Source organism: Haliaeetus albicilla, chromosome 21, assembly GCF_947461875.1.
Source record: "Haliaeetus albicilla chromosome 21, bHalAlb1.1, whole genome shotgun sequence".
In the NCBI taxonomy this organism is placed as follows: Eukaryota; Metazoa; Chordata; class Aves; order Accipitriformes; family Accipitridae; genus Haliaeetus; species Haliaeetus albicilla.
Window position 1 is genome coordinate 547,200 of NC_091503.1, and position 27,086 is coordinate 574,285.

Here is a 27,086-nt window from a genome sequence, read left to right on the forward strand (position 1 = left end):
ATATACTGGGCATGACGTCCCATGGTATGGAATGTCCCTTTGGCCAATTGGGGTCAGGTGCCCTGGCTGTGTCCCCTCCCAACTCCTTGTGCCCCTCCAGCCTTCTTGCTGGCTGAGCATGAGAAGCTGAAAAACCCTTGACTTAGTCTAAACACTACTTGGCAACAACTGAAAACATCAGTGTGTTAGCAACATTCTTCTCATACTGAACCCAAACCATAACACTCTACCAGGTACTAGAAAGAAAATTAACTCTATCCCAGCCGAAACCAGGACAACTGTGAGTGAAGATGCACCTAAGAGAAAAGGAAGTGGCAGCGCTGTAGTGTAGTGCATGTGGAATGTAAACATGGATGCAGTGGGTGCATGTCAGGAAACTCTGATGACAGCTAAGTAGAACTGCATGTGTTAGGGATGCCTTAAAATGCAGGTGGTTGTAAGATCTGCAAAATTTGTGATGTACTGTCAGGGACATACTTAAAAAACCAATCAAGTCAGCTTGATGCTTGTTGAAACTTCGGTAAAAATAGAAAGTGTATGTTATGAATATGTGTAGGAAAATAGCTATCCATTTTGAGGAAGAGAATGACTTTTCTAATTATGATAAAAATGTAGAAGCCATGCGATAAGTGTCTGTTAGTCATAGTGATGGTTTACAGTGATTTCCAGAAAAAACATGCTATTGTTTTCCATACTAGTAGGAGTAAACTAGGTGATCAGAGTCTCAGTGACAAGATAAAAAAATCCAACGGTATGGAAGTGGATAAGGACTTCAACCCTTTTGGGATCTTACATAAGCAATGGGGCTGGACAACTAAACTGTGGACTACGGAGAGCCATGAGAGATGAGGTGAACTTGTAAGAGAGGGAGCTGAAGGAGTGGCTGCAATGGTGCCACTGCTCAAAGTAGAGCGAAAGTTTTCAGAAGAGATTCAATATCCTTTTAACCCCCAAAATCACATTAAAATGTGGTGCTGTTCACTGACATCACTGTTAAAATCAAGAAAGCCCTAACAGCATGCACCAGGGGATTTTTATCCTCTACAGGTATCTCCAGATGCCCTGAAGGTGACTCGGATCCTGACAGAGCATTATAGGGGATCCCTCAAACCTTGTTTCAGAAAGCTTCGAGTTGATCATGTTCAGTGGTACTTCTCAGATTTAAAAACATGTTAATGTACGGAATCCTCACTGAAAATGATTATAAGACATTCAAAAAGCTCTCTTCAAATCATAATAAACAACTGTGGTGCAGGGGCAAAGTGGAAAAAGGCATAATGTGCACACGCAGCAGACTCCAAAACCGCCTTATCCAGGATGTGGGTTCAGGTCTGGAAAGGCTGTGGCTGGTATAGCCTGGGTACCTTTGCTAGGTGTAGGAAGGGCCAAGCATTTAGTCCATGAAAGTACTTGACCAGAGTTCTCCCAACTAGCCACTGATACTCATTTCTGCATCCTCCTCCTGTCAGCTTATGCAGCCTCTTTGTCCTCATATCCCTGCGTCAGAGGGCATTCTTCCACCTCCTCTTCTGGGAGCTGAAATCATTAAGAGATTTACCATGGAATAGTAATTTTCAAGCGAGTTTGGTTTCTTTAATGGTCATGAAAAATCTGATACAAGATCAGCATATGGTTCAGTCTCTGTCTTTGATATATCACATTTCTTACAGTTAGAAAAGAGCTGCATTGCTACTGGATTCAAAGAGAGAACCACTGCCAAAACTCTTCTGTCTCTTCTTGAGCATAAGCGTAGACTCTACGTACCATTGTCGTGTTTTAAGTGACTCACTGCCTTCCTCCCTTTCCAGACGTAATATCTGAAATTCTCTTTCATAAATTAAACTGTTTCTCCTAAAAGTATCACAACAACTAGTCATTTACCTGCAATGAGACACATTTCACCGAGAGGAAGAAAGAGTGGGTAATGTAACTGAAAAATCTAGCATTAGCTGACAAGTCAACTTTATTATTTCTGAAATGCACAAAGTCACTTGCAGTTCTGCAGTACAGTGGCTTATCTTAAATGATCCTGGAATTTCAAATTGTTAATATGGGTAGGTAGTAAGACACATTTTCAAGAAGTAGGAATGAAAATAAAATTACTGGTATGATACAATGTAGGGTTTTCATTCCATGGAAATGTGTGCTTGAGTTGGTTAGGTGCTTAGCCTAGCCTTAATGAATGAATCAGTTTCTCAGTCTGAAAAGCCCACATATTAAAAAAAAAATATTAAATTGCCCTCTAAAGAGGTTTTTATTTTGTGAGGTAGGTTTGGCATTGGGAACATTCTGGCATCAGCTGCAGGGTGAGTGCAGCGACAGCTACTTCTGAGTCACTGCCTGTGTTAGCAGGGACACAGGGCTGTTTGCCCCTCAGTGAAAGATGTGCTGTTGAGCAAATGAGCAAACGGCACTGCAAGGGCTGCTGTAACCGCACCATACCCGTCGCTTTGGGGTAGTTATAACTGGTGCCGTGTTGCTGTTCTGCCCCCATTGCTACAAGTTCCCGTCTGCCTTGTGCCTGATACCTATGGGCAGGGTAATACCTATGCAGGAGAATATGCTCCTAAGTTTTCTTCATTCAGAAAAGGAAGATTTTGGCCTTTCAGCTGTAGAGCTGTGGTGTTGGGTTAATTGCTTTTTTCAAAGGGACTAGACATGATGTAGGATAACTTATATTTGAATGTTACATATCATCCATTGTTGAATACACTGCATTATTGAAATGAAAGGATTTTTATATATACCGATATACACATAAGAGTATTGTTGTAACAAATTACAGCAGAATAAGAAGATGGCGTGCTAGGTTTAGTTAATTTGTGTTTTGGTTTAGTTTTAATTTCATGATGCTAGTCTCAGCTTTAAGAAGTTTGAAAAATACAAATTTATGGCATTCTGTCATACCTGCACCCTTTGAACTTGTAAGCTGGTATACAGTACTTAATTTTATAAATCACAAATAGAAAAAAGTTAATGCACATTTTCAGAAAGGTATCTTCAGAAAGTCATGCCTTAAACACACTTAAGTTACCTACTCTTGTAAGTCATGTTGGGTGAATTCAAGTGCCTGTTGATACAGAATGTAAGTGCATATAAAAATAAATAGTAAAAGTTTTAAAGAGCGTAATGCTTAATACTTTGTTATCATGAATGCAAATTGGTAATAGAGTAATTTTAAATAACTGCCGGGGCATCTAAAATTTTGCTTAGATGAAAGGGTATACTGAAAAATTTGAAAAATTAAAAAAAATGGATTTTTATCTTTTTGCCAAATTAAATTAACATTCAAAAGAGAAATGTTACTGTAAGTTTAACAACGATTAGAAAGAAGCATGAGGGAGTTTTTTTAACTGTACAGAAATGAACTGATTGATCTTTTTCAGAGTAAGTTCAGATTCAGGAACTAATTCATGTGATTCCCCATAGCAAATCTAGTAAATACTTTTTTTTATGTTTCTGCATTCATTGTGGGAGAAAGGAGTTTGCCATGTTTATGGAAGACTCATTACAGCATTTATTGCAAGGTGAAGTCTTAGGAAGATGAAAAGAATACTGAAAGAGTAATTTTACTGGAATTCATAAGGTGCAGGTTTGCTGTTTCTTTCCTTGCTTTACTGCAGGCGGATGTATCTGTTTATGAAATAACATGGATATTGAGGGTAGGGCCAATTGTTACTGTAAAATTAACAGCAGGCATTTTCCTTGCTTCTTCTTCATAAAAATGTTTCTGGCTAGTGTTTGAAAATAAGAACTAAGTTTACTGCTGCATCTTGCAGTGTAGCTTGGGCCGCAGCTTTTGGTGTAGCCCCACACCTTCTTGTTGACCATTTTAAAAAAAAGCAAACGCATCAGATTTAGGTAATTGAAGGTATTTTAAATCTGGCCAGCTGGCACAGCCATTTTTCCTTTCTGTCTCCTATATCACACTGAAGAAACACGATTTATTGCTAGTCTTCCAGTTCCTCCTGGGCCATATTTTGTTCCTTTCTGTTTACTCCCTTCCTCTGCACTGGAAGCAGAAACATGAAAATACGGTATTGCATATGCTGTTGGATTTCTGTACCACTTGAATGGAAAATGTAAATCGGGGAGTCATCCTTTCAATGTGCTGCTGTTAGGTACTAGAAACAAGCATCTGAAGAGCACAAGTGTGAACCTATAGATGAGGAAAGTGAGCTGAAACCAGCAGAGGAAGTTGTTATTAAACTGTCACCTTCCCCTTAGTGTTGGGAGAAAAACAAACTTTGAAGAAGTTGTGCGGGCAAATGTGAGGTGACTGGTCTGGGTTGCTATTACTGTCTTGAATTCAATGAATTTTACCCTGCTGGAAGAGCTGTAGGTTTGCCAAAGAAAGATGGTCTGGTTGCACTGAAACAGCTGTCAGTATTTCAGCATACAGTCTCAGACCAAAGCACCAGGCTTCTTTGGAGACTACACAAGGAAAAGGATATGGGAGGGTAGCAGAGGAACTGATACCGCACAAGACAGCTAATATTCAGACTTCTATCTGTCAAGCATTAAATCAGAGTTGCCTTGTGTATGTGCAGCGTCATTCTTTGAACAGCAGTTGTTATGAGCTAGGGGATGAGCTTCTGCAATTAAAGTTTCTCTTAACTTGCCCAAATATGAAAAAACCGTTTGCCCCCAAAGAATTTATAGAATTTGCTCATTGCATGGGCTGCAGTCTATACAGGAGTAGGCATAGCTGCAAAGGCTTAACACTGCTGGATCACTGAGAAAGTTTATTCAAACTTTAAACCACACTTGGTATGACAGAACATGACTCATATAGGTCCTTGGGTGGAATAGCTGCCAGTCTCAAAAAAATTGGGTTTTATTTACAGCACAGTTAACTTATTTAGAATTGAAGTTAACACTTCAACCAAGGAAAACTCAGAATTGCTGATGAAACGGAGGAAATACCAAGACTTGAAAATAACTCTCTCATTGAGTCCTTGCAGGACAGAGTGTCCTCCAGCTTTCCAGAAAGCCCTCTAGTTCAACAGCTTCTAGTGGCTTCCAGCTTTGAAGCAACCTCAGCATGTCCCTTCTGGGTCTCTAGGAAATCTTCCTGTCACCTTCATGCTTGGTTGACAGTCTACTCTTCAGAAGTCAGTTGCACTGGAGCAGAGTAATATCCCTCTTCTTCCTGCTCTCTCCCTGCTTGCTCCATCCTGTCTTCTGAAAGGTTCCTTCTGCTGCACCTCCCAGTGGCTCTCGTTTAGATGGATGCACTTGACTCAGAGTGCAGCATTTGGAGAATAACATTTGGTTTTCCTTTCTTCCCTTCCAGTCGCATCCCTTGGAAAAAACCAATTATTTTTTCATACTGAGATTGCAAACTGCTAACAAGCAAGTTCTGTAGCAACCCGAACTGAATATATAGGGCACTTTTCTGTAGGAAGGCCCTGATTCATCAGAACATGACAGTGTATTTAGCACATGTTCTGTGGATTCTTGGCAGGGCTTAGCATTTGCATGTTGCTAAACTGCGCTGGATGTGGCAGTGCAAGTGCTGCTGAATACAGCTATGAGGCTGTCGTGAGGAGGACAACCATTTTAAGGTGTGCCTTGGAGGCTTTACCAAATCAGGACCGAAAAGGAAATTGGCTCCCTTTGTCTTAGGAAAAATGATAGTGTGCTAATAAAAATGAAAAAGTATATTTTATAGCATTTCTTACTACAAATGGCTGAAAACATAGAGAAATATTTTTCTTTTCTTCTTCCATTTTCTTCAAAATTATATAGTGTAAATGGTGGGAACAGCAATGCTAGCGTGAAAAAGAAGTACATATTCTGTAACCTTTGCTAATACCATGCAGAAGGAGTTTTTAAGCAGTAAAAAAATTTCACCAAGAGGACTGGAACAGGAGCCAAATATGAAAACAAGCATCCTGCTACACTAAAGATGTAAATTTTAAGTTCTGCCTCCCTTTCTAGGAATTATGGTTCCTGTATGCTAAATAGTCAGTATTATGTGCCCATATTGCTGAGTTTCCAGTGATAAATAATAAATTATGATCTTGTGAATTATGTGGTAAAAGTTTATCAGTTATTCCATTTACTCAGAAAAGGGTGTGTCTTCAAAATTACCTTCTGGTTTCCTTTAATTTTATCTTGTTGAACAGCAACACAGTCTTCATTGTCAATATGTTTTTCTGATGGATAGATCTGTTAATCCATGTTTAAAATGTGGAGTTTCAAAATTCATCAAATTAAATAAAGGCATGGAGTATATTGATGATGTATGCTGGAAATTATCAAAAAGGATTTTGGGTAAAGAAGTCACAAGCTATTTCCAAATTTCTCAAAAGCTTGGAAGTTAGTTAGGTGTAGTAATCAAAGAGTAGATTTAATTCATCCATGGCATATTTGCCATTAGAAATAACACTACCAAAATCAATCAGCTGCAGCTTTGGTATTTGTTTTTACAGTATATTTAATTCATATTCATGTGTACAAATGTGCTGGCATCAGTATATAAACAGGGATTCCAAAACAATAGACATAAAACAGGGAATTGGTAAGAATTAGACCCATTTAGAACCCCTCAACATGTGAGGCTTTTAGATAGCTGTGAGTCTGGACCTAATCCCACAAGAACACAAACTGGGACCCAGCTTTCCCTGTGTGGAAGGACATTCGCCAAATGTCTCCACTGGATTGTACATCCTGTGAGAGAGAAAGAGGGAGCGCGGCAGCCCTTGTGTAGACACCAGGGGACTGGGGAATTCACCCGGAGCGCTGCGGAGACAGGAAGTCTAGTACATGCTTCAGTGATTTTTAAATCATTTCATTTTGGAGTGGATTAGCTTCACCTGGAAAGACTGCTGGGGTGCTGCCTCCAAAATAACCTTATACTCGCTGGTAAGAATTTTTCCTTGGGGATAGGAAGAGAGAGGAGGTCTCTTTTGGCAGAGGACTGTTTTGAACGTGGGTCGCTCATGGAGTGTGTTGTCTAAGCCCTGGATCTGCTGTGAAAACACGAACACGTCTGGAGCTGACACCCCGTCTCTGCAGCACTGGTAGCTATGGCTCTGTGCTCAGCCTGTCTCAGCGCCTGCAGGTTGCAGGGGGCTGCTGTGGTGAGCTGTGAAGGGGGGGGTGAATCGCCACGAGCCGGTCAAAGCTGCCGCCAGCTTACCATGGGGCGCATGAAAACAACTATGGAAAAAGCTGCTTTGTGTACACAAATTTACCTACTGAGCACCAAAATGTTACCTGATCAGAGGTCCACGGTGCCCCTGCCCAAACACAGTTCAGGAAGAAACAGGCAGCTGCTGGAGGCTGGAGAGAAGCTGTTGTGTGTAGAGGACACCCTGCATCAAAAGAGGGTGCCTGCACCCCTGAGGGGCTGTGGCCCACGACCAACCCATGCTGGAGCTGGGACACACCTGAGGGCACTGCAGCCCATCAATGGCCCAGGCTGGAGCAGGGACGCTGAGGAAAAGGTCAGCAGAAACCATTAAGCAGGGAGCAGCAGAAGTGGTTAAGCACACAGTGGCAGAAAGAAACCATCACAGATACCACCTCAACTTCCTACACCGCCTGTCACCTCGTCACTGGAATCTTGATGGACTGAGTATAATCCACAGTAAAAATAAGGAAAATTGGGACCGGGAAGTACAGAGGATAGATGGTTGTGTAAGCATTTGTCTCAGTGTTTATTTTCTTCCTTTTTTTTCAAAACTGCAATCAACAACAAGAGGTTTGTTTCTGTTTGCAAAAAATTAATTCAATTAAAATTACCCAACTCTAGACTGTTTCACCCACAATAGAGTCCCAAGCAAATAAAGGTGCCTCCTTGCAGCCCTGAGCTAAGCACCTGCTGGCTCTGGGTACAGAATCGTAAGCAACACCCTTTTCTGGGCATTTCCTACTTAGGTGGCCTCCCCTTTCAGCTCTAATTTTTCTCAGTTGCATTTTTAGGATTCTGATTTTCTTTGGGCATTGCAAACACAGTCTTAGTGCCTGTCCTCTTGGGATTGGCTTTCCCTAGGTGACAAGGCACTTGAAAGTCTGGTATTTACCATTCCAGTCTTTCTGTGGATTAAGCCTGAGTTTCTGTCTGCATCCTTATATGCCTAAATACCTCTGGAACCTACCATAGAAAACAATTTGGAAATTGTACACAGTAGCATGGAAAATATTGTTTAGGTGTTTTAGAAAATCAAGGTAATTCTGAAAGCTTTAACCCTTGCTATGATTTATGCTAAATTTTGTTTTGCAGTTAGCCTTAGTAATAAGTGTTCATGAATAGTTTAGCATGTACCTGCCATAAGTTGTTCTTTTTTTTTCCTGATCAGGTTCCTCAAAATAAAGATAATTGGTTTTCAAAACTCTGTTTTTCTTTTTTATTTTCCAGTGGGAGCAGAGTTTTTCATTTAAAGCTTTGTATATTTAGTAGCTACTGGATGTAATCCTTAAAGAGCAATTGGGAGATTTCTACAAGATACATATTCAGTGAATAAGCAGAAGAGAAACTTTCATTCCTGAGAGACAGATATAATGCAAATCATTCTTGTTCCCTTTATTTAGACCATTGTAAGGAAACAAAAGGTCTGCTTTATGAATGCAGTAACAGTGTATACCCTCCAGACATCTGCCTGTTCTTTCATTTCTACCTAGGGTGAGTCAGCTTCCTCTGTCTTCAAGGCTAGGAAGTGAGCTGTTGAATGAATGGTGACGCTTACTGCTGCTCAGAAAAAAAGGTGTTAAAACCTACAGCTTGCGTCATTAAAATTTATCATCACTATTTCACAAGAAGTAGGATCCTTACTGTAGGTTCACTTTTCATTTATATATGGATGAAATAAATTCATTGAATTAGCTTCTGCTTGAATAAAGTTCTCCCTCCATTTAAGCAGGCTGTTGTATGGGCCAAACCGATGGTTATCTACCTCTACTCTTGACTAATGCAGAGATTGAGAGTTTTGATTCACTTTTTTTGCTGTCTGGCTCTGCTTCTGACTGCTCGGTCTCTTGACCCACTTTGAAGGTTTATGAGCTCCTGACAGGTGTAGTTGGGTAACTGATCTTGGTTTTTATCCTTCTGTGTGGTGACTAACATTTGATCACACAGATGTATGGTATCTGAGAAAGCACTGGAAAATTACCGGTGAAACACAGGAAGAAACCCATTCTTGCATGCTTAGTTGGTATTCTGTAAGCAGATGGATTAAACATCAGCAGGCAAAGTCTGAGGTAAAAACAACCAGTATCATGCTAACTAGAAGAGCATGGAGGAGCTATGCTGTCAGTGTGCTTCAGACATGATCCTCTAACTTCATGTGCAATGCAGTGCCTTAGAAATGCATTTGGTTTTGCTTTGGATTTGATGCTTTCAGCTACAAGGTTTGACTCTCAACTGGGCAGCTGAACAGGAAACCTCTGCCTTTGGGGAAAGGGCTGCACAGATACTTTTCAAGCGGTACTCTCAAATACCTTCCCTGACATGTCCCGTGGATGGTTGGGAAGAAGGAAAAGACGTGGAGAGAGAGCTGCGTATGGTTTTGTTCATTTCTAGTGAAAAAAAAAAAGTAAAACTCGGCTCGTCAAAATGGGAAATGAGATGTACTGGAGTTAAAGGGTTTACTGTTTAAAAGAATTGCATTGAGCAAATGCCAGCATTGTAATATTTCACCATTATTAAAGGCTGATATAGTAATAACCATGTTAATCTCATCAGACAGATTCTTTGCAAAATGCTGCTTCTGTCTGTTCAGCAGTGATCTTGAGCTATGTAAAACTTAAAGCAAGAGTTAACAGGATTGGACAGAAACAAACCTTGAAATTGTGTCGATTAATTAAGCAGCTCTGGCTTTGTATATCGTTATGTTCTGTTTTTACTCTGTTGTTTCGCTGTTGGGTGACTCGTCGCTTGCACAGCCGCAAGATAGGCCTGTATTCTGAAGGTGCAGCGAACATCATTTTCAAAATTAGTCATAGACAGCCTGCATATGCAAACTGTAGTCTATGCATAAACATTAAGCATCCCCTAAGTTCCTTGAAGGAATTTGTGTTTGCCAAACGCGTGGTGAGCCTGTGCATGTAAATGAGCTTTCTGGCCCATACGCTGAAACCGTTGCAGCGAAGCAGTGCTTTCAGGTAGCTTTAGTGTTGCTTGGAGGTGAAGGTGACCGGCTGGACGTCGGCCGTACATTCGCAGAGTTACTCCGCAGCCCACAAGCTGGGCATCCTGAGGGTGCGGAGTGGTGCGTGTTTAGCCTGAAAACCAGTGCATGTGTTCCCGTCGAAAGCCTGGGCGGGTGGTGCCGTTCTTGCTAAGTGAGCACGTCGCGCCACAGGTGGGTTTTGCCATTACAAAATGGTTTGAAGGGGCTCGGCTGGAGCTGGGGCCCGGCGCGGGGAGGGCAGCGCCCCTGCCCCGGGCAGAGGCTCCCGGGCAGCGCGGCGGCTGCCCGTCCCGTCTGGCCCCTCTGCTGGGAGCCGCTCTCCAGCCGCGGCCCTGCAGCTGGGCCTGGCCTCGGCTGCTGCCTCCCGAAACCGAAACCACCACCGCCATGCCTGCGCCTGGCCCCGAGCCTGGCCGGCGACCGACTGCCTGGGCCCGCCAGGGCCTCACCCCGGCCCTGGTCCAGTGCCGGCGCCAGGCTGGACGCGTCTCCTCGCCACGGTCTGGGCTGGCGACCTGGGCCAGCCCCGCTCGCCTGGCCGTGGGGCTGGGCCCTGCCCCACCGGCAGCCCTCCACTCGGGGCTCCCGCTCTGACTGGAGCAGGTCCCGGATGCCTGTGGCTTGTCTTCTGCAAAGGGTCTTCACCAGGGAGTTCGCATCCCGCGGCTGGTGAAGTAGGGAGGGCGGAGGGGATGGTGCTCTCACTCGGCTCGTGTGTGTCGGTTTTCTGGTTTCGATACTGGCTCCCAGGACTGCCAGCCTTGAAATTTCACCTGGAGGGTCACGAAGATGAACAGTCTTACGGTGCTGTGCTTGGGGATTTGAAAAAACTCATTTTCCACAGGGAGAAAGATACTGAACAGGTGAGAGAGTTCGTAATTCTGTCATCAGAAAAGACGTCAGCTGTGGAGTAAAGGCTGTACTAGCCACGAGCAAAAGCAGCAATTAGATATGTGAAAAATGGTCCAATGTGACAAAAGTTGTGATATGTAGGAGACTTCTAGATGTCAGGAAGGAATTCTTGCCTGTTTTTGTCAAGGCCGATGACAGCGTTTTGGAAGTACTCCAGGGAAAAAGCCAAACAAAGGAAGGGGCTGCCACTAGATACGAAGAGTATAAACAATCAGTATGAAATAAAAGATGCTGCTATGATGGTTTTATATTTGGAAGCAAATAGAGTGATGTACTCAACAACTTTGTAGGAAACCGAGTCATATGAAAATGTTTTTCAGTTTTTAATGGGAACAGCTTTGGGCTAAGTAACTTTTCCAAAGCAGTAGATTTTGGTAAGGCGTTTGATGCAATGATGCTGGGCATCCTGATTGAAACTACCGACAGTGCTCCCCATCAAAAGAGCACAGTCTAGTGGATTTTGAGTGGGGGAGCTGGAAATCATCAGTGGAGATTTTCAATGAATTGGCATGTGTGTCGTGTTCTGCAAGAACTAGTTCTCATCCTTTATGCTATTACGTATTTTTTATTAATGATCTAGGAGACATGTGAAGACAATCACAGACAATAATTTTTGCAGAAAAGGCAAATATTGGTCTGCTAGTAAATACCATAATATGGAATACTTTATAAACTCTGTTCATCAATACAGTTTATGATAACTGTCTGGAAAGTCAAAATTCTAAAAGCAAAGAGTATGGGTCATAGCTAGAAAATTGGAAAGCTGCAACTTTGAAAAATATTTTGGAGACATAACAGACAGGGAACTCCAGAGGTGTTACAGCAGAAAGTTGCTTAGCGTAAGTCATGGACATACTGAGGGGAATAAGGCAGGAGGGTATGTGTGTGTGTGTCTTTGTTTACTGGAGCACAATGTTACGATTTGTGTCAGATGAACTTTCAAAAAACGTTTGAATGTTGTTGAGGGTTTAGAGAAGAAAGTGTAGAAAATACTTAGGAACAGGACATTTATGAAGCTAAGTCTGTTTACCTGATGAAAAAGAAAATTAAGTTATCTGATCAGTGTTTAACTTTACAGGGAAAAAGAGTGTAGACATTAATCTTGAGCTGAGAAAGATATAACAGGCCCAAGACTTCAAAGTAAGAAATACAGAACACATTTTTAACAGTTTTTAACAGTTCAGCTGATTAACCACTACAACAAACAGCTAAGGACTTAATGAATTCTCCATCTCTTGATGTCTCTGTAATCAATATTGAATACCTTTCTTGGTGTGTATGAGTGAAATGCAATTTATTGGTCTCAGTACAAGTAATAAGGTTGATGGAGGTTACTAACATAGGCTAAATTTAAGAGGATAATAGCGCCTAATTTTTAAAAACCATCTCCCCTCCCAGTTAGGAGTCCAAGTTAGCTTTAAATAAAAACAATTTACAGCTGTTTATCCTAGTAGGTGTGTTTAAGAGAATGTGCATGAGGTCTGGGTAAAAAGTACTATAATTTGGCAAAAAACTACCCTGTTGATCACCATGTCTGTCAGCCACATGGCTGATTCATCATTGTGTGATCAGGAATCACAAGATTCCTTTCTTGTAGGTTAGTTCTTGATACATTTCAAGGGTAGCTGAAAATTTTATTTTATCCATGTTTATTTGTAAACTTTGTTGTGAAGCTGGATGCACGTATAGGCTAATTGCTTCTAGAGCTCTTAGTGCTGACTTATTGACCTGGTTTGTCAGACTTGCTAAATAGATAATTAGACATAGGCCACAGGAATCTGAAAACAAAACCCAACCCACATAAAAGTAGAATTCAATATTCAGTGCCCTAAATGACATTGTAAGGGATGAAAATACCTCTATATGGGATTAGAGGGACAAAAATGTCCCTATAATCCTTCACTGATCTACATATATGTAGTTTTTCTGCAGACTTTTTCAACATCAGCAGCTCAACAATGAAGATGGACATTTTTTCCAATAAGACCAGTTCCCTCCATAGATGGGGGGGGGGTGGGGGGGGTGGGGGGAGGAGGGAGAGAGAGAGAGGGAGAGAGACTTGACCCCTACAGGAATTCAGTATTAGATTCTGTGAATTGCCTTGAAGGATGGTTTCTCTCCATTGAGAGTAAGGTGCTAAGCTAATTTTAATGTAGTGAGCCCTATCGGAATACCTTTGTTTCCCCATGATGACATTCCCTTGTCTATATTATTCAAGAGATCAGGCTAGATGGAAGAATATTTGACCTTTAAATCTATAAATTCTTAGAATTTTTTATGCTTTGGTAAAGAGTTGATAGTCATGTAATCTTGTACAAATGAGTGAATCAGAATTGGTAGTTTACATAACAAAACAGGAAGGAGCAAAGAAATAAAGCATTATTGCCTCAGGCCAACAAGAATTTGATCTGTGAAATACGCACTTAAGAAAATGTACTGTACTGAGCATTTGAGGATATTTTGCTTGCTTACTGCATAACAACAGCATGACCTCCATTGTGAAAGATACTGCAAATGCAATTGCCACCTTGCAAAAACAAACACGGTGCTATGATCTTAACTGAGATATGCTAACTTACTCTAGCTAAAAAAACATCTAGAGTTTATCAAGCATTAGGGGAGTGATGAGTAACTGGGAATGACTGCTAAAGTCATCTGTATAATTCAGGGAAAATTCTGACAAGGAAGTCAACTTGGATGTGAGAGTCTGAGAGAACAGGAACTCAAGTAACAGTTTGACAGGTACCACTGAAAATCCTCAGTTAGAGAATCCAGGAAGGATGACTACTTGCTAGCCATCTACTGGGATCCAGATGGACTTGTTCAGAGAAGAAAGGAGTACCTAACCCTACAGTACTGAAAGATGCTGTAATGGTGTACTCAGCATGGATTGTGTGCTCTGTCTTTTATCCCTAGGACTTAAAGGTCTCAGCTACCAGTGATTTGAGTGCTGAGGGAACAGCGTAGCCCCAGAGAACATGGGCAGTCTGGAAATAGTCTTGTGTGCATAAATCACGTGTACTGGCTGTAAGGTCATGTTGGTAATATTTCAGGGAAAGACATTTGTGAGGGGATTTTCATTATTGCCATAGCACAGCAGTTTCTCTTTCACCAGAAGCAGGTACTGTTACTTTTAGTCTGAAGACTTTTAAATGCTGCATCTTGACCTGCTTTCAGAATTACTTTGGCTTTTTTTCTTACAAAAACTTTGGCTTTTTTTCTTTACAGTGGCTTCACTGTCTACTACAAATAGGCAAGTGTTTTGTCTTAAAGTCAGGGTCTTGTATGTTGGTTCACCTAGGTTTTGAAGTGCAGATTTTCTGTCTTTGTGGGAGAATAGTACAGAATGTATTATCAAATAAAAAGCCATCATTAGCAGCAGTCTTGATTTGCTGTGTTCCTCACACTGTTCCAGTCTGCAGAAATTTCAGTGCACAACATCAGGCACTACAATCTGGTTAGTAATTGGTTTTAATCCTTCAACTATGCTCTTTTTAGCCACGAGAGATGACAAAATGTGAAGGAAGAGCTGTTCTTGAATGCTTTGCTTTCCTTAGGATCTTTTAGCAGAAAGAGAGGGAACACTGTATTTGCAACCATTTTGTATTTGGCTAGCTGACCAGCCCAGCCACCGTCTTCATTAATAGTTGAGATTCAGCTGCTTTCACAATTGTCTTTTAGTGAAAGAAACCAAAATTAACAATCTGCATGAAATGTAATATGTGACTTGATAACACATTATCACACAGGTGGTAACTGCAGGATTGAAACGTGAGCGCTCGCAGCCTGTGTGATGGAGAGGTCAGCTGCAGCGTTTGGGTGGAGCTGGGCACGGCAGGATATTTTGCAGTGTGCTTTACCAATTGCAGTTCTCTAAAGTCACCTCTGGTTGTAACCTTCTCTTTTGTACACTGGCAATGGTGGAAGGAAAACATTCTTTGGAGGGAATTTCTGGTGTGGTGAACAGCTTCACCAGGACATTTGAGCAGAAGGGAATAGTGGTCTGGCCTCCTTTTTGGAGGGGAAATACCTCGTCTCTCCTGCTGTCCCCTACAAAACGAGGACATTCTGTTTTCCCTTTCCTCTTAGGATTCTTTAGCTTGTAGTTGACTTCATGCTGCTTCCTATGAAAACTTTTTCTGTTGCTTTCTTGAAAACTTTTGTTGCTTTTCTCTTTGAGCTTTTGCCAGCCTCTCTGGGTTTCAAAGACATGAGCAGTAACCTGGATGTTGAGTGTCTGCCTCACTGCCTGTCTGGAATCGTAACAGTTGTAGGAAGATAGTGAACTAGCTTGCATTTACTAGCCACGGTACAACAGGAGCACAGTAATGTAAAATTGGAGCAAAGAGCACTTACCTCTTTGTTAACTATTTAATGATAATTAGTAACAAGTCCTGACCCATCCCGTACATCACAAAACAGCAACTTTCTGTTAGATAAAGAGCAACTTGCAAAAGTAAGCTTTCATTATGGAGAAAATCCACTGGTTTTGCAGGCATTCTTTATAAGTTAGCAAAATACCTCCCCCAGGGACCAGCGGACTACATTAGAAATGAAAATATATCAGCCTGTTGGATGTTTATTTGCTAAAATGCCTAAACTTACTAAATTAATCTTGCATTTAAGAAATAAAGCTGCATTAACATTTTGATGAAAAGTCAATTGTATATAGTCTTCTCAGTTACAATGTGTCAAATCTTGAGATCCTAGCAGTAGGAAAACAGTACGTTTTTTGTTTTATTCTTGCCTCCTTTAGTCAGACTAGAGACAGGTATGCTTTACCTTGAACATTACTTCATGACTTGTCTTACTGTTTATGTGATATGCCTTAGTATGCAAAATAAAGAGCAGTCCATACATACATACATGAATCAAAATTATTTTTAAATCTCACTAAAGTGAAAAGTGATTAGTTCAATAGTACTTAGCAACAAAGCAAGACTCTATCTTGATTCACTGAAATAGAGTTTTTTTACAAAGTGTGTGCAGCATCAGTTTCATAGGGCCTCCTGTAAGTTAATGCTATGCTCACAGGTACACAAATGCTATGAAGAATAGGAAGTCTTTATTATATGTGACAGAGATAGATAGCCAAGGTAGCTGCAAATACCAGAGAGTCTATAGCCCTCTTATTGCCATGCTCTACTCAAGGTCATTAGACCTAAGCAGGAGTAATTATCCCAGGCTGAGCATTGGATTAATGGTTACACTTCTTCTGGTACCTTCACGAATAGAACTAAAAACTCTGCAAAAATGCATATTGTGAACCAAAGAAGACACATCCCTATGAGGAGCACCTGCAAACCATGCACATTTTGAGGTGATCATCTTTTATGGCCTAGCTGTTTGTTCCTCTGACTCTGTCATGGGCTTTTACAGCTGCCTTCCCCCTCGTCACTGGTTCAGGGTTCTGGATTTTGTGCTTAGCCAGAATTAGCTGCTCTGCTCTGCCTATGAGAAAATGGGAAATTTCTGTTCAGTTTTGAGGTGGAGTATGATCAAAGCAGGAAGGTTGGGGTTTTTTTTTTTGCATTCTAGCTTTTCCCTTGTTGATCCAGTTTTCCAGAGAAGTAGGAACTCAGTGAAAAGCTGTCACAGGTAAAATGGGCAAAATTAAAATGTACTGATGTAAGAGACTTTCACCAGGAGAAGACCATGAGTATAATACCAACAAAAGATAAGGAAAAATATGTAGTTTTTTTAAAAAAAATACTCAATTTCCTTTTAGATTAATATTTTCAAAAAACTTTAGTTTGTCAAATGCCTTGTTAAAGTAAGGGGAGAGTATGTACCAGATTAGTCTGCAAAAGTCCAACATTTTCAATATGTTCTGTGTCCTGATTTTATCTTTTCATTTGCAGTCTAACAACTGCTAAAACTATGACTAAACACTTAAAATACATTAAAAAAAAAAGCTTTAGCCTACTCTTCCCTGAACTGGACTGCATTTCCCTGAAGTCTTCTGAACAGTCCTTGCAGCTCTTGCTTTATTTGCTAATCCGTATTTCCTGCATTCTGCTCACATATCAAATAGATTACTGTACATGGCTTCTTCAGACATTAAGTTTAGCTTAAGCTTTTTCTAATACACACAAAACCTTGAAGAAGTTGGATATTACTTGGAAATGTGTATATCTCTGTCACATTCTTCAAGGAACTGTTTAATTTGGAGGCCATACCAGGCAAATGCCTGAGTGCAAGCCTCATTGACATGTTCTAGGGTATTGAAAGTAGTGTATGCGTTGCACAGTATTGCTTCCATGCTAATTTCGTTAAAGAAGTTGTGGACATTTAATTTTAAATTTTAGGAGCGTCTTCTACTTTCTTTACTGCCTGCTCACATTGCCATGGAAATGAAGGCAGAGATTATTCAGCGATTACAAGGTCCCAAGGCAGGCCAGATGGAAAACACCAACAACTTCCACAATTTGTATGTCAAAAGGCACACCAATGTAAGGTATTGTACTCTAATAAACTGTATCAACAACATTCAGAAAAATTTTGAAAAGAAAGTGTTAAGAGAGCAATTAAGAAAATAATTGGTTTAATATGTTTTTCAGCAACTTAATGTTTAGTATCCATTAATTTGATCAAATGCTAACAATTCCATGTTCCAGTTTGTTGTTTAGAAAAAGCCACGCATTAACAGGCTTTCTTTATAATGTCTTAATTTTTCAGGTTAAGGTACCAAATCCTGCTTTCATGTGTACTAGTCAAAATTGTAATTCGTGTCAGTTATGTTATTCTAAATTTGTAATTCTCTTTAACTGGAGCAATTTCTCAGGTTTTATATAATGTAAATAGAGGCAGCTGTATCACATAGGTATTTTACACAGTATCTGAGATAAAATATTCTGCTAACAAATCTAATTATTTATTAATTAGAAATTTGTCAACATTAGAAAAATAATTCACCATGTATTTCAAATATTCTTTCATCTTTACAGGTTGTTTTGCCTGGTTTTTTTTAATTAGACAAGTTAATTTGAATGACATTCTTAGAAATTACTTTTTTAAAGCAAGTATTGCAGGACTTTGAGGAAGTTCATTGTCACTTGTGAGCACAAATACTTTTTCCTTAGCCTGATTCTATGAATTGGTCACGTTTTCTTGGTGAATAGAAACATAGTGTATGGCTTGAATATCTTAGCAGTCAAGCTTGAATTTAATAGTCTGAGTAACAAGTGAACAAAGACTTCCATGCTGCATATCACTGACAGGTAATTCTAGACAGAAAATGTCTACAATGATAAAAAGTTATTAAGCAATTTCTGACAATAAACATTTTTATTGAAATAATTGGCATTATTATTATATTGCCGATTTCTGAGTAGGAAAAAGATTTCTGGTTTTTTTAATACACTGTAACAAATACAGGTATAGAATGCCTATAAATACCTATAAATATAGGTATACCTATAAAGGTAATACCTGTGAAGGTAATACCTATAAAGGTAAATATAGGTATATATTACCTCTAAACATAATGCCTATAAAGGTAAATGTAGGTTTACCTATAAATACAGTTATACTTATTGCTCCACATTTAATAGTGGCTGTTTTGGGTACAGGCATAGCTCTGTGAAGTCCAGAATGCCTACTTTCAGGTTTTGCTGTTGATTGATAAATCTGAGTTCTGCAGAAGGAAACTGTGACCCAGTTTCTGTTCATTTCTGTTGTAGCATCTTGTATGCTGATATCGTGGGGTTCACTCGCCTGGCCAGTGACTGCTCCCCAGGGGAATTGGTGCACATGCTAAATGAGCTGTTTGGCAAGTTTGATCAGATTGCAAAGGTGGGTTCCTACTGGGCTGCTATTGTTAGCTTGAATAAGTAAGTAACTTTTGAAATATTTTTTCTTCTTGGGGACTCTTCTACCTTCAGGCAGCATTTCTGAGGCTTTGGCAGGAAGGTTAGACTTGAAACGTATGAAGAAAAAATCTGGCTCTGGTCTGAGTGCAACAGTGTGTTTCTGCCAGTGTGACAGTCTGTGAAACCCAAGATAGCTCTCTCTGATAGGACCAATAGAGACAGCTCATGGAGCCTGATAAAGCTTAATGGCAGATGAACAACTCTTTTAAATAAATTTTTTACAATAACAAGAATTAAGAAACTCAAGATAGAAGAGTAATACAGTCAATTTTCTGATTTCTGAAAAAGCATTTAAGAGACTGGAGGACAAGAGAGACAATATTGATTGAAGCACTTTTAATTACTGACCACAGCTTCTTGATTACTCAAGAAAGGATTCAAATACAGTCAGAAGATTTTCTTCTGTTTATTTAGGTGTCATTTTTATAAAAATCACATCAAACTTCATGCTGTGTGTGAAAGTAAAATCAGAAACACTAAAACAGGTAAAAATTTTCTGTGTTTTTTATTAGTTCCAAAACTATTCTCCAGTATTGGTTAAAAAAAAAATATCTTTGCATTGCCTTAGAGTTCAAAAGATAGAAATAAGATTATGATTGCTAGTTTCAGGAAGTATTGCATAGTACTTTGTCAAAGATGTAAATGTGGTCTTTTGATTTCATATTTCAAACAAAAAGACTTTATTTAGATTGAGTACATGATACTTTGACTCAGTTCTTTACACTGTGAACCACACTGTGGGTAATGGTTTGCAGTGAACTTGCTTCCTGGTTTTGCCCATTAAGGACCATAACAGATGGAGGAATCATCCCTAAAAAACTGACAGCACTTCTTTTTTAGCAAGCCAAATCGTTCTCTACTGAAACAAGCTTAAGTAGAATGATTTTGCTAATATCATTTAAGTCAGTCTTTGTAACAGTAACCCTTCATTTATGTAATTCAAATTGAAAGTGACCATCTCACCTTGCTTTTTCCCGCAGGAAAATGAATGTATGAGAATTAAAATCCTAGGTGACTGCTATTACTGTGTTTCTGGACTACCTATATCTCTTCAAAATCATGCCAAGAATTGTGTGAAAATGGGACTGGACATGTGTGAAGCCATTAAGTAAGTGCAGAACTTTTTGTTAAATATTCCATAATAAAAAGGTTGTTGCTGTTCTATCTGTTGCTGTGCTTCTGGCTGAAACATTCAGACCTGCAGTAGTTGCTGTGTTTTACTACAAGGTCCAGCATGGTGATCTTGATCTCAGCCTTAGCAAAGAAATGTTTTAAGATGTTGGGTTGTGCCAGGCTATCTCATCACTACACCATAAAGATGATTAAGGGCCTGGAGCATTGCTCATATGAGGAAAGGCTGAGAGAGCTGGGACTGTTCAACCTGGAGAAGAGAAAGCTGAAGGAGAAAAATCTCACCAATGCATTTAAGTACCTGAAGGGAGAGTGCAAAGAGAATGGAGCCAGCCACTTTGGTGGTGCCCAGTGACAGGACAAGAGATGATGGGCACAAACTCAAATGCAGGAGGGTCCCTCTGGACATCATCAGGAAACACTTTTTTCACTGTGAGGGCGACTGATCACTGGCACAGGTTGCCCAGGGAGGTTGTGGAGTTTCCAGCCTTGGAGATACTAAAAATCCAACTGGTATGGCCCTAAGCAACCTGCTGTAGCTGGCCCTGTTTTGAGGAGGAGTTGGACTAGACAATCTCCAGACGTCCCTTCTGACCTCAACTATTCTGTGATTCTGTGATTCCAAGATGGTAAATATCCCAATAGACATCACTTAGGACTTGGAAGCTTTGCTTTTTTCAGAGCCATGATACTGCCACCTGCCTGTTAGTCAAACGGCTCTGTGAGAGGCCAGAGCTCCTGGCTTCTCCTGAGTTTGGAGTTCACTGGTGGTCAGGAGCAGTTGCCCCTTCACAATTAAGATACCTTAAGCCCTGAGCCCATGGAGTGATACTGAGCTTGTCTACCAAAGACATTTCTAATGGCTTACAGATTCCTGGGCTGAGACGCCTACTTCCCATGTTGTTAAAGAAGCAAGTAAATATGCCTGTCTTACTCGACCCCAGTTTTAGGTTTAGTTTCAACTTTTCTGTAATTAATTTTTTAGGTGAGGAGTTTCTAGAAAGTTTTGTCAGTTAACACATATAAAACTAGAAGTAGTAATACTCTTGCTGTTGGAAGTGTGTCACTCAATATATGTTTGACTCACTCTGTGTAAAATATCTTTTTTGTCACATATGAGGTTTTGTTATATTCAGTCACTGAGGTGCAAACTGACCCCTCAGTGCCTAAGTTACTGAAATAAAGCAGTTTGCTATTTAGATTAACAGGATAGAAGTAGTAAACCCTAATTTGGTCCAGAGTAATACTTCTAATTTAAAATCTTCTATGTTTTCTTGAATTTGTGAGATGGAAGAGAAGATTCAGTTCTGGAACATAGTCTACTTCCTCCCCTCCTTAAGTCTCGAGAACTTATTATAAAGCAGACTTTATGGCTTGCTCTGCAGAATATAGCAGACAGCCTTTTGACAAGCACTCCTAGAGGTTAAATGTTCCTCTTCCACTTTGCCCAGTTTTGTAAAACACGTTTTTTTTCCCCCTCAAAGTGTTAAGCTTGGGTCATATTCCTTGTGCAAAGTGGCGTTTGTCATGCAAAGATCATTTACAAGCTGCTCATTTTCAAGTATGTCAGCTACATGAGAGCAGTGTAAAATGGCAAAGTGAAAAGATACCAATAAACACTTGATAGGACTGAAGGAATTAAAAAAACTTCTCCTCTCTTCTTTTTAATAACTTCAAAACACAGTTTAACAAAATACTTTCAGTCATGCTCCTGTTATTTTCATTTCCCAGAAAAAGAACACTTGAGAACTACTGCTTAAATGTAGGATTTACCATATCAAATTAAGCCTGTTAAGTTCTATGTTCCCTTTCAAAAAAAAAGAAGAGAAACAGGCCAGTTTAATTCTGTAATTCAGAAGGTACAGAGCTCATGATTCTCATCATTGAGACTGAAGATGTTGCTACAACTATGAACCTGACTCATATACAGGAGCCATTTGAGTTTCTTACTCTATAGTTGTTCCTTCCATCAACGCTCTGAATTCTTCCAAGATAAATGTATGTACATGTTCCTTATTACTGGTTAGGCTTTGGTCCACGTGAGCTGAGACTTAAATACACAAGTCCACTTAAGTTACAATCTTCCCATTTCTTAGAACTGTATAAGCCTGTAGGCATCTGAATTAATTTTATAACTCTTTACATATGTAGTTAGGTACCTATATGACATATGTCTGAAAATGTTCTGGTTGTTTGACTTTAGTCACGCACCTGTGATTCAGAAGAGCTTCTTCTGGAAAAGTTGATGTCTATTTTATGTGTAGGGCTCTTCTGAGATTTGGGTTGGGGTGAACAGATACTTCAGCTCTGTCTAAAGTTACTGGAAAGGTCAAGGTTTAGATGTGGTCTGGACAGTGAGTGTGGCCTCTCATTCTTTGTATAGCCATCTAGTGGGTACAGCCTTCACCGAGCATGTGGAAGGCTGCTATGTTCTCCACAGCCTGAATGGCACTGAGCCCATATCCCCAAAAAGGGTGTGAGCCACCAACCTGTAAAATATCCTGAGGTGCTGCATTTTTCATCCTTTCTCTCAGATATGACAGATAGGAGAAGGTCTACAACGTAGATACTAGGGTCTTCAGGTAGAAGGGCACATAACAGTAGTTCCAGATTTCCAAAAGCTGCCAGTAGACCAAAAATAGTCCCTAGGTTCTACCATGAGACTGAACATTTCCACTACTTAGTTCAGCCCTCCCAAATAATTTCAGATAAGTATAAAAGAAGGGACTTCACACATAGACTTGAAAATTAATATTTACTACAAATAGTTACAAATATAGATAATAGGAAAGGTAATACATAAAAATAATCCTAGCATAAAAAGAATGGAGGCAATGCTGAAAGGAAATAAATGTTTTCTAATGCTAATTTGACTGGTAAATTAAATGAAAACAAAGGCTCTATTATGTATATTAACACAGATTTTCCTCTCAACTACAGGAAAGTGAGAGACGCAACTGGAGTTGATATTAATATGCGCGTAGGAGTGCACTCTGGGAATGTGCTTTGTGGCGTTATTGGGCTACAGAAGTGGCAGTACGATGTGTGGTCCCATGATGTTACTCTGGCAAATCACATGGAAGCTGGAGGAGTCCCAGGGTAAGAGGCTTTGCTGTTAACCTTAACCACATTAACGTAGATTTTTGTATCATGGAGAAATGCATAGGTACCATGTCTTCAGCCATCAGCCCTCATGGAGAAACCTGAACTAATTCTTGGTGCTGTCTTTAGGAGAAAAAAAAAAAACCAACAGGCACTCAGTATTTCCTGCGATTTAAGGAGTAGATTTTGTGGATGGAAACCTTTAGATTTATGCCGGTTAGAACTTCTAAAAATGAGATTAGAAGGACTGTAAATGAAGTAAGTAGCATATAAAAAGTATATACAAAAGCTAATAAAAAAGGTTGATCAGGTTCAAATTATGCTTTTGATTGGTATTTGTGATTCTGTCATTCTTTTGAAATATAATTTCAGCCGTGTTCACATCACCTCAGTCACCCTGGCACATTTGAATGGAGCTTACAAAGTGGAAGATGGGGATGGAGATGTGAGGGACCCATATCTGAAAGAGCATAATGTTAAGACTTACTTTGTAATCAATCCTAAGGTTAGTAGTACTTTTATTTTGTGGCCAGTCAGAGTTATTTTTGAGCAGGACCACTAATCTCTTTATTGAATAATTTACTACCATAAGATATTGATCAGAGCTATTACTGATGCCTACAAATACATAATGTTTGCATTGCAAATCTTTCCCGCTCTTCAGAAATAAGTCTCTGATATTTCCCAGCAATATCATTAAGAATTGCAGGTTCTTAGCATCTCTCCATTTTTAAGTTCCTAAGCATGCAGATATGTGGTACCAGATGATGCATTACTGCTTCAGAAGGTAACGAACACCAAGGCTGATATCACCTTTTATTCTCTGTCAACCAGGGAGAGAAGCGAAGCCCTCAGCACCACATTAGACCTCGACACACTCTTGATGGAGCCAAAATGAGAGCTTCTGTCCGCATGACCCGGTACCTGGAATCTTGGGGAGCAGCCAAGCCATTTGCACACTTGCACCACAGGGACAGCATGACCACTGAAAACGGCAAGATTAGCACAACAGTAGGGGCCTACTTATGTCATTTCATACAATTTAGCAGTATTTGAAAGGGAAAAGGTGCTCACTGCTAAATACCTGATTATTTCTGATAGAAGAAGACAGACATGTTTGTACAGGGCATAAACCCAGTGAAGTTGCTGGGAGCTTTTCCATTGGCATGTGAGCTTTGGATTAGACTCTAAGGAGCCATGTCTTGCTATAAGCACATCTCTGAATTGTGAGCAGTCCAACGTACTTACTAAAATACACCATTTTACCCTTTGAGCTTAAGTCCCAGTCACAGCATGTAGAGTGGCTGCTGTTCACCTTGTGGAAAGACATTTTGAACCTAAAGCCAGGTTGCAGCACCTTTGGGAAGAAACACTTTTTGATACAGAGACATTCCCTGAGATTTATTGGCTATTTAGCCACATTTTCCATTTGGAACATGGCCAAACCTGGAGCAAAGGCTGTGAAGTTAGAATATCCCTGTGCTACCTGGAGTAGACTTCATTAGAAGAGTTCTCTGGGAACCATACTCGCTGTAACACCTACCTTTTGAAGGTGCACTAACCACTCATCAGCTATGGCTGACAGCCTGAGTTTCGCAGTACTACAGTGCAATGTTACAACTCTTAAACTGAACAGAAAAGATTTTTTTTTAATTTTGGTAACACTATTTTACTACTGTCAGTAAGGCACTGTCAGTCTACAGCTTGTACATTGCATTATCTTCCACCTCTAAAAAGTGCAAACATAAAGGTAAATTCTGATAGTTTTTAACATTCGCATTCAGTTTTGTTCCTGTTACATGGGAGAACATAGGACTGAGCCACCTAACCCATCTTGTTCAATAAATACAGTGCATCAGAATGCGGATTGTGATGTGTTCATTACAGAAGGTATCCAGCCATCACTAGTAATCACAAAATAAATGTGGCTGAGATGGCCGCTATTGGTTATCAATAAAAATAATGACCATTGCCTGTATTTGGCCACTCAGGTCTGTTTTTTTCAAAAACACGTAACAGTGGTTTTTGCTGAAGCTGGCAGCAGTTTGGGCTACATTAAAACAGTGGTGACTTTGATGCAGTGACTTTCTAGTAAAGCAAAACATTCTTGGATTCAGACTGTTGTATTACTTATTTGTAATGATAGATCAGTTTGTCTCCAGGTCACTCCATCTTCACTCTTGGCTGGATTTTTCTTTTAGACAGTTTTAATCTAAAGCTAAAAGTATTTGTATTGGAAACTTTTCTCCTTACTTGACCCTGTTTTCAACACTATTTTTAAAGCAACTTAATGTTTTCAAAGTCTGTTAAAGTTCATAGGTATTTTCTTTTGGTTTTTAGGATGTTCCCATGGGGCAATATCATTTTCAGCGTTGCAGAGAGAGGTAAATTAATTTAAAAAAATCACTTATTCATATAAAGTCCATATAAATACATATACATTCATATGCATTCTTATATATATAAGGCATGCTTTCAAGTATTGAGGGCCATTTCTCACCCAAACTATTTTTTCAGCTGATAACTCTTACATAGAGAAGGGCTATGGAACAGATTTGGCAGACATATTACTTAGGAACTGCAAATAAACTTCCTGATAACAAATAGCATTATTCTGAATTAGTATAAGCATGTTGATGGGCTACTATTCATTTCTCCTAACAACCCAATTATTCTGTCAGTGGGGAGAAAATTATATGCAGGTAAACTGAGAGGAGTCACAGAGGGGTAAGAAGAGGGAAGATGGAAAGGGCTGTTAATATTATTTGTGTCACATCAGCTAATAATATGTACAAAAAAAGACATTTATATATTTTGTTAATTGGTTTGTATTTGCATTGTGGTTTATTATTTCAGAGTCTGTAGTACATTTGCAGTAGTGAACATTCAAAAGGTATTTTGTGGTCTTCCTGTAGTGCTCTTGCTACACAAAATGTTTGCATTATCACAATAGCTCTAAGTTTTCATTCTCCTGCTTGGTACTTTAATGACTAGGGCAAGATGGTGAGATATGGAAACAGGGTTGAATGACATCTGTTTAAAAAACAAGCTTAGCACTGTCAGAAACCTGGAATGGTTATTTTTTATTTTAAACACTGGTAACACTTCAGATAAAGTCTTTCTTGCAAAATTACAAGTAAAATCACAAATAGCATAAAATTGTTTGAAAGAACCCTTAAAAAAATTTGTATTTTTATTGTCTTTGGTTATGCAAACAAGTGTGTCTGTCTGTTCCTTCCCCATCTCTCTGCTTGGTAACTGTCTCCTCAACAAATCACTGGAGACCTATGCAATTACGTAAAATATTGCTAAATTCCAGAAGATGAACAAGTTTTGACTGAATATGCATATTAATAAAAACAGTTTCTGATTTTAAAACTGAGCATTTATGTTTGGACAGTATGTCAAAAGGACTTCCATCAGCCTTATGGTAAAAAAAAAGATCATTGGACTGTGGTATTTGCAAATAATGCAATTCTTTAAGGTTCTGAGATGTTCTTGCTTTTGTTTTCTAAAGTCCACTCCAAAATATATCCAAAAGGTACAGATGTTACCATGTGTCTTGATACCATATTATGGAAGGAGTTTCTAGAAACATTACTGGAGTCTAATGTCCATAGTGAGGCATAGAACTAGGATACTAGATTAGCTAGTTAGTCATTCCCACAGGAGACAGCTGAAATGATAATAAGCACTTTGAAAATCAGTATTTTATTAGAATATGAAAATGTGGGGTTTGAAGCCTGACTGTAGGCTTCTGTTTGTGGCAGGCTTAGCTCTTACTTAGTTACATGGTAGTCTTATGTTGTTAGAGATCTGCCAAGAGGATCAAGTGTGATTAGGTAATGTCTCCTCACCTGTCTAGTTATTTCTCCTAGGCAGATTGTTTCATATGTGAAAAATAAGTTGTAAACACTTTCTTACCCAAGTT

General features: G+C 39.6%; 1 protein-coding gene across 2 annotated transcripts in view; it reads left to right on the forward strand.

Annotated features, from left to right (window-relative positions):
- The window catches only part of ADCY2 (adenylate cyclase 2), a 194,346-nt gene that overhangs the window by 106,018 nt on the left and 61,242 nt on the right, over nucleotides 1-27,086 (forward strand). For both annotated transcript variants that reach the window (XM_069808829.1, XM_069808830.1), the window contains 7 exons: nucleotides 17,360-17,508; nucleotides 18,734-18,845; nucleotides 19,903-20,030; nucleotides 22,994-23,152; nucleotides 23,528-23,660; nucleotides 23,990-24,166; nucleotides 25,496-25,539. In XM_069808829.1, coding sequence (XP_069664930.1) covers nucleotides 17,360-17,508; nucleotides 18,734-18,845; nucleotides 19,903-20,030; nucleotides 22,994-23,152; nucleotides 23,528-23,660; nucleotides 23,990-24,166; nucleotides 25,496-25,539 — 902 coding nt within the window. The remainder of the gene's footprint in view (nucleotides 1-17,359; nucleotides 17,509-18,733; nucleotides 18,846-19,902; nucleotides 20,031-22,993; nucleotides 23,153-23,527; nucleotides 23,661-23,989; nucleotides 24,167-25,495; nucleotides 25,540-27,086) is intronic.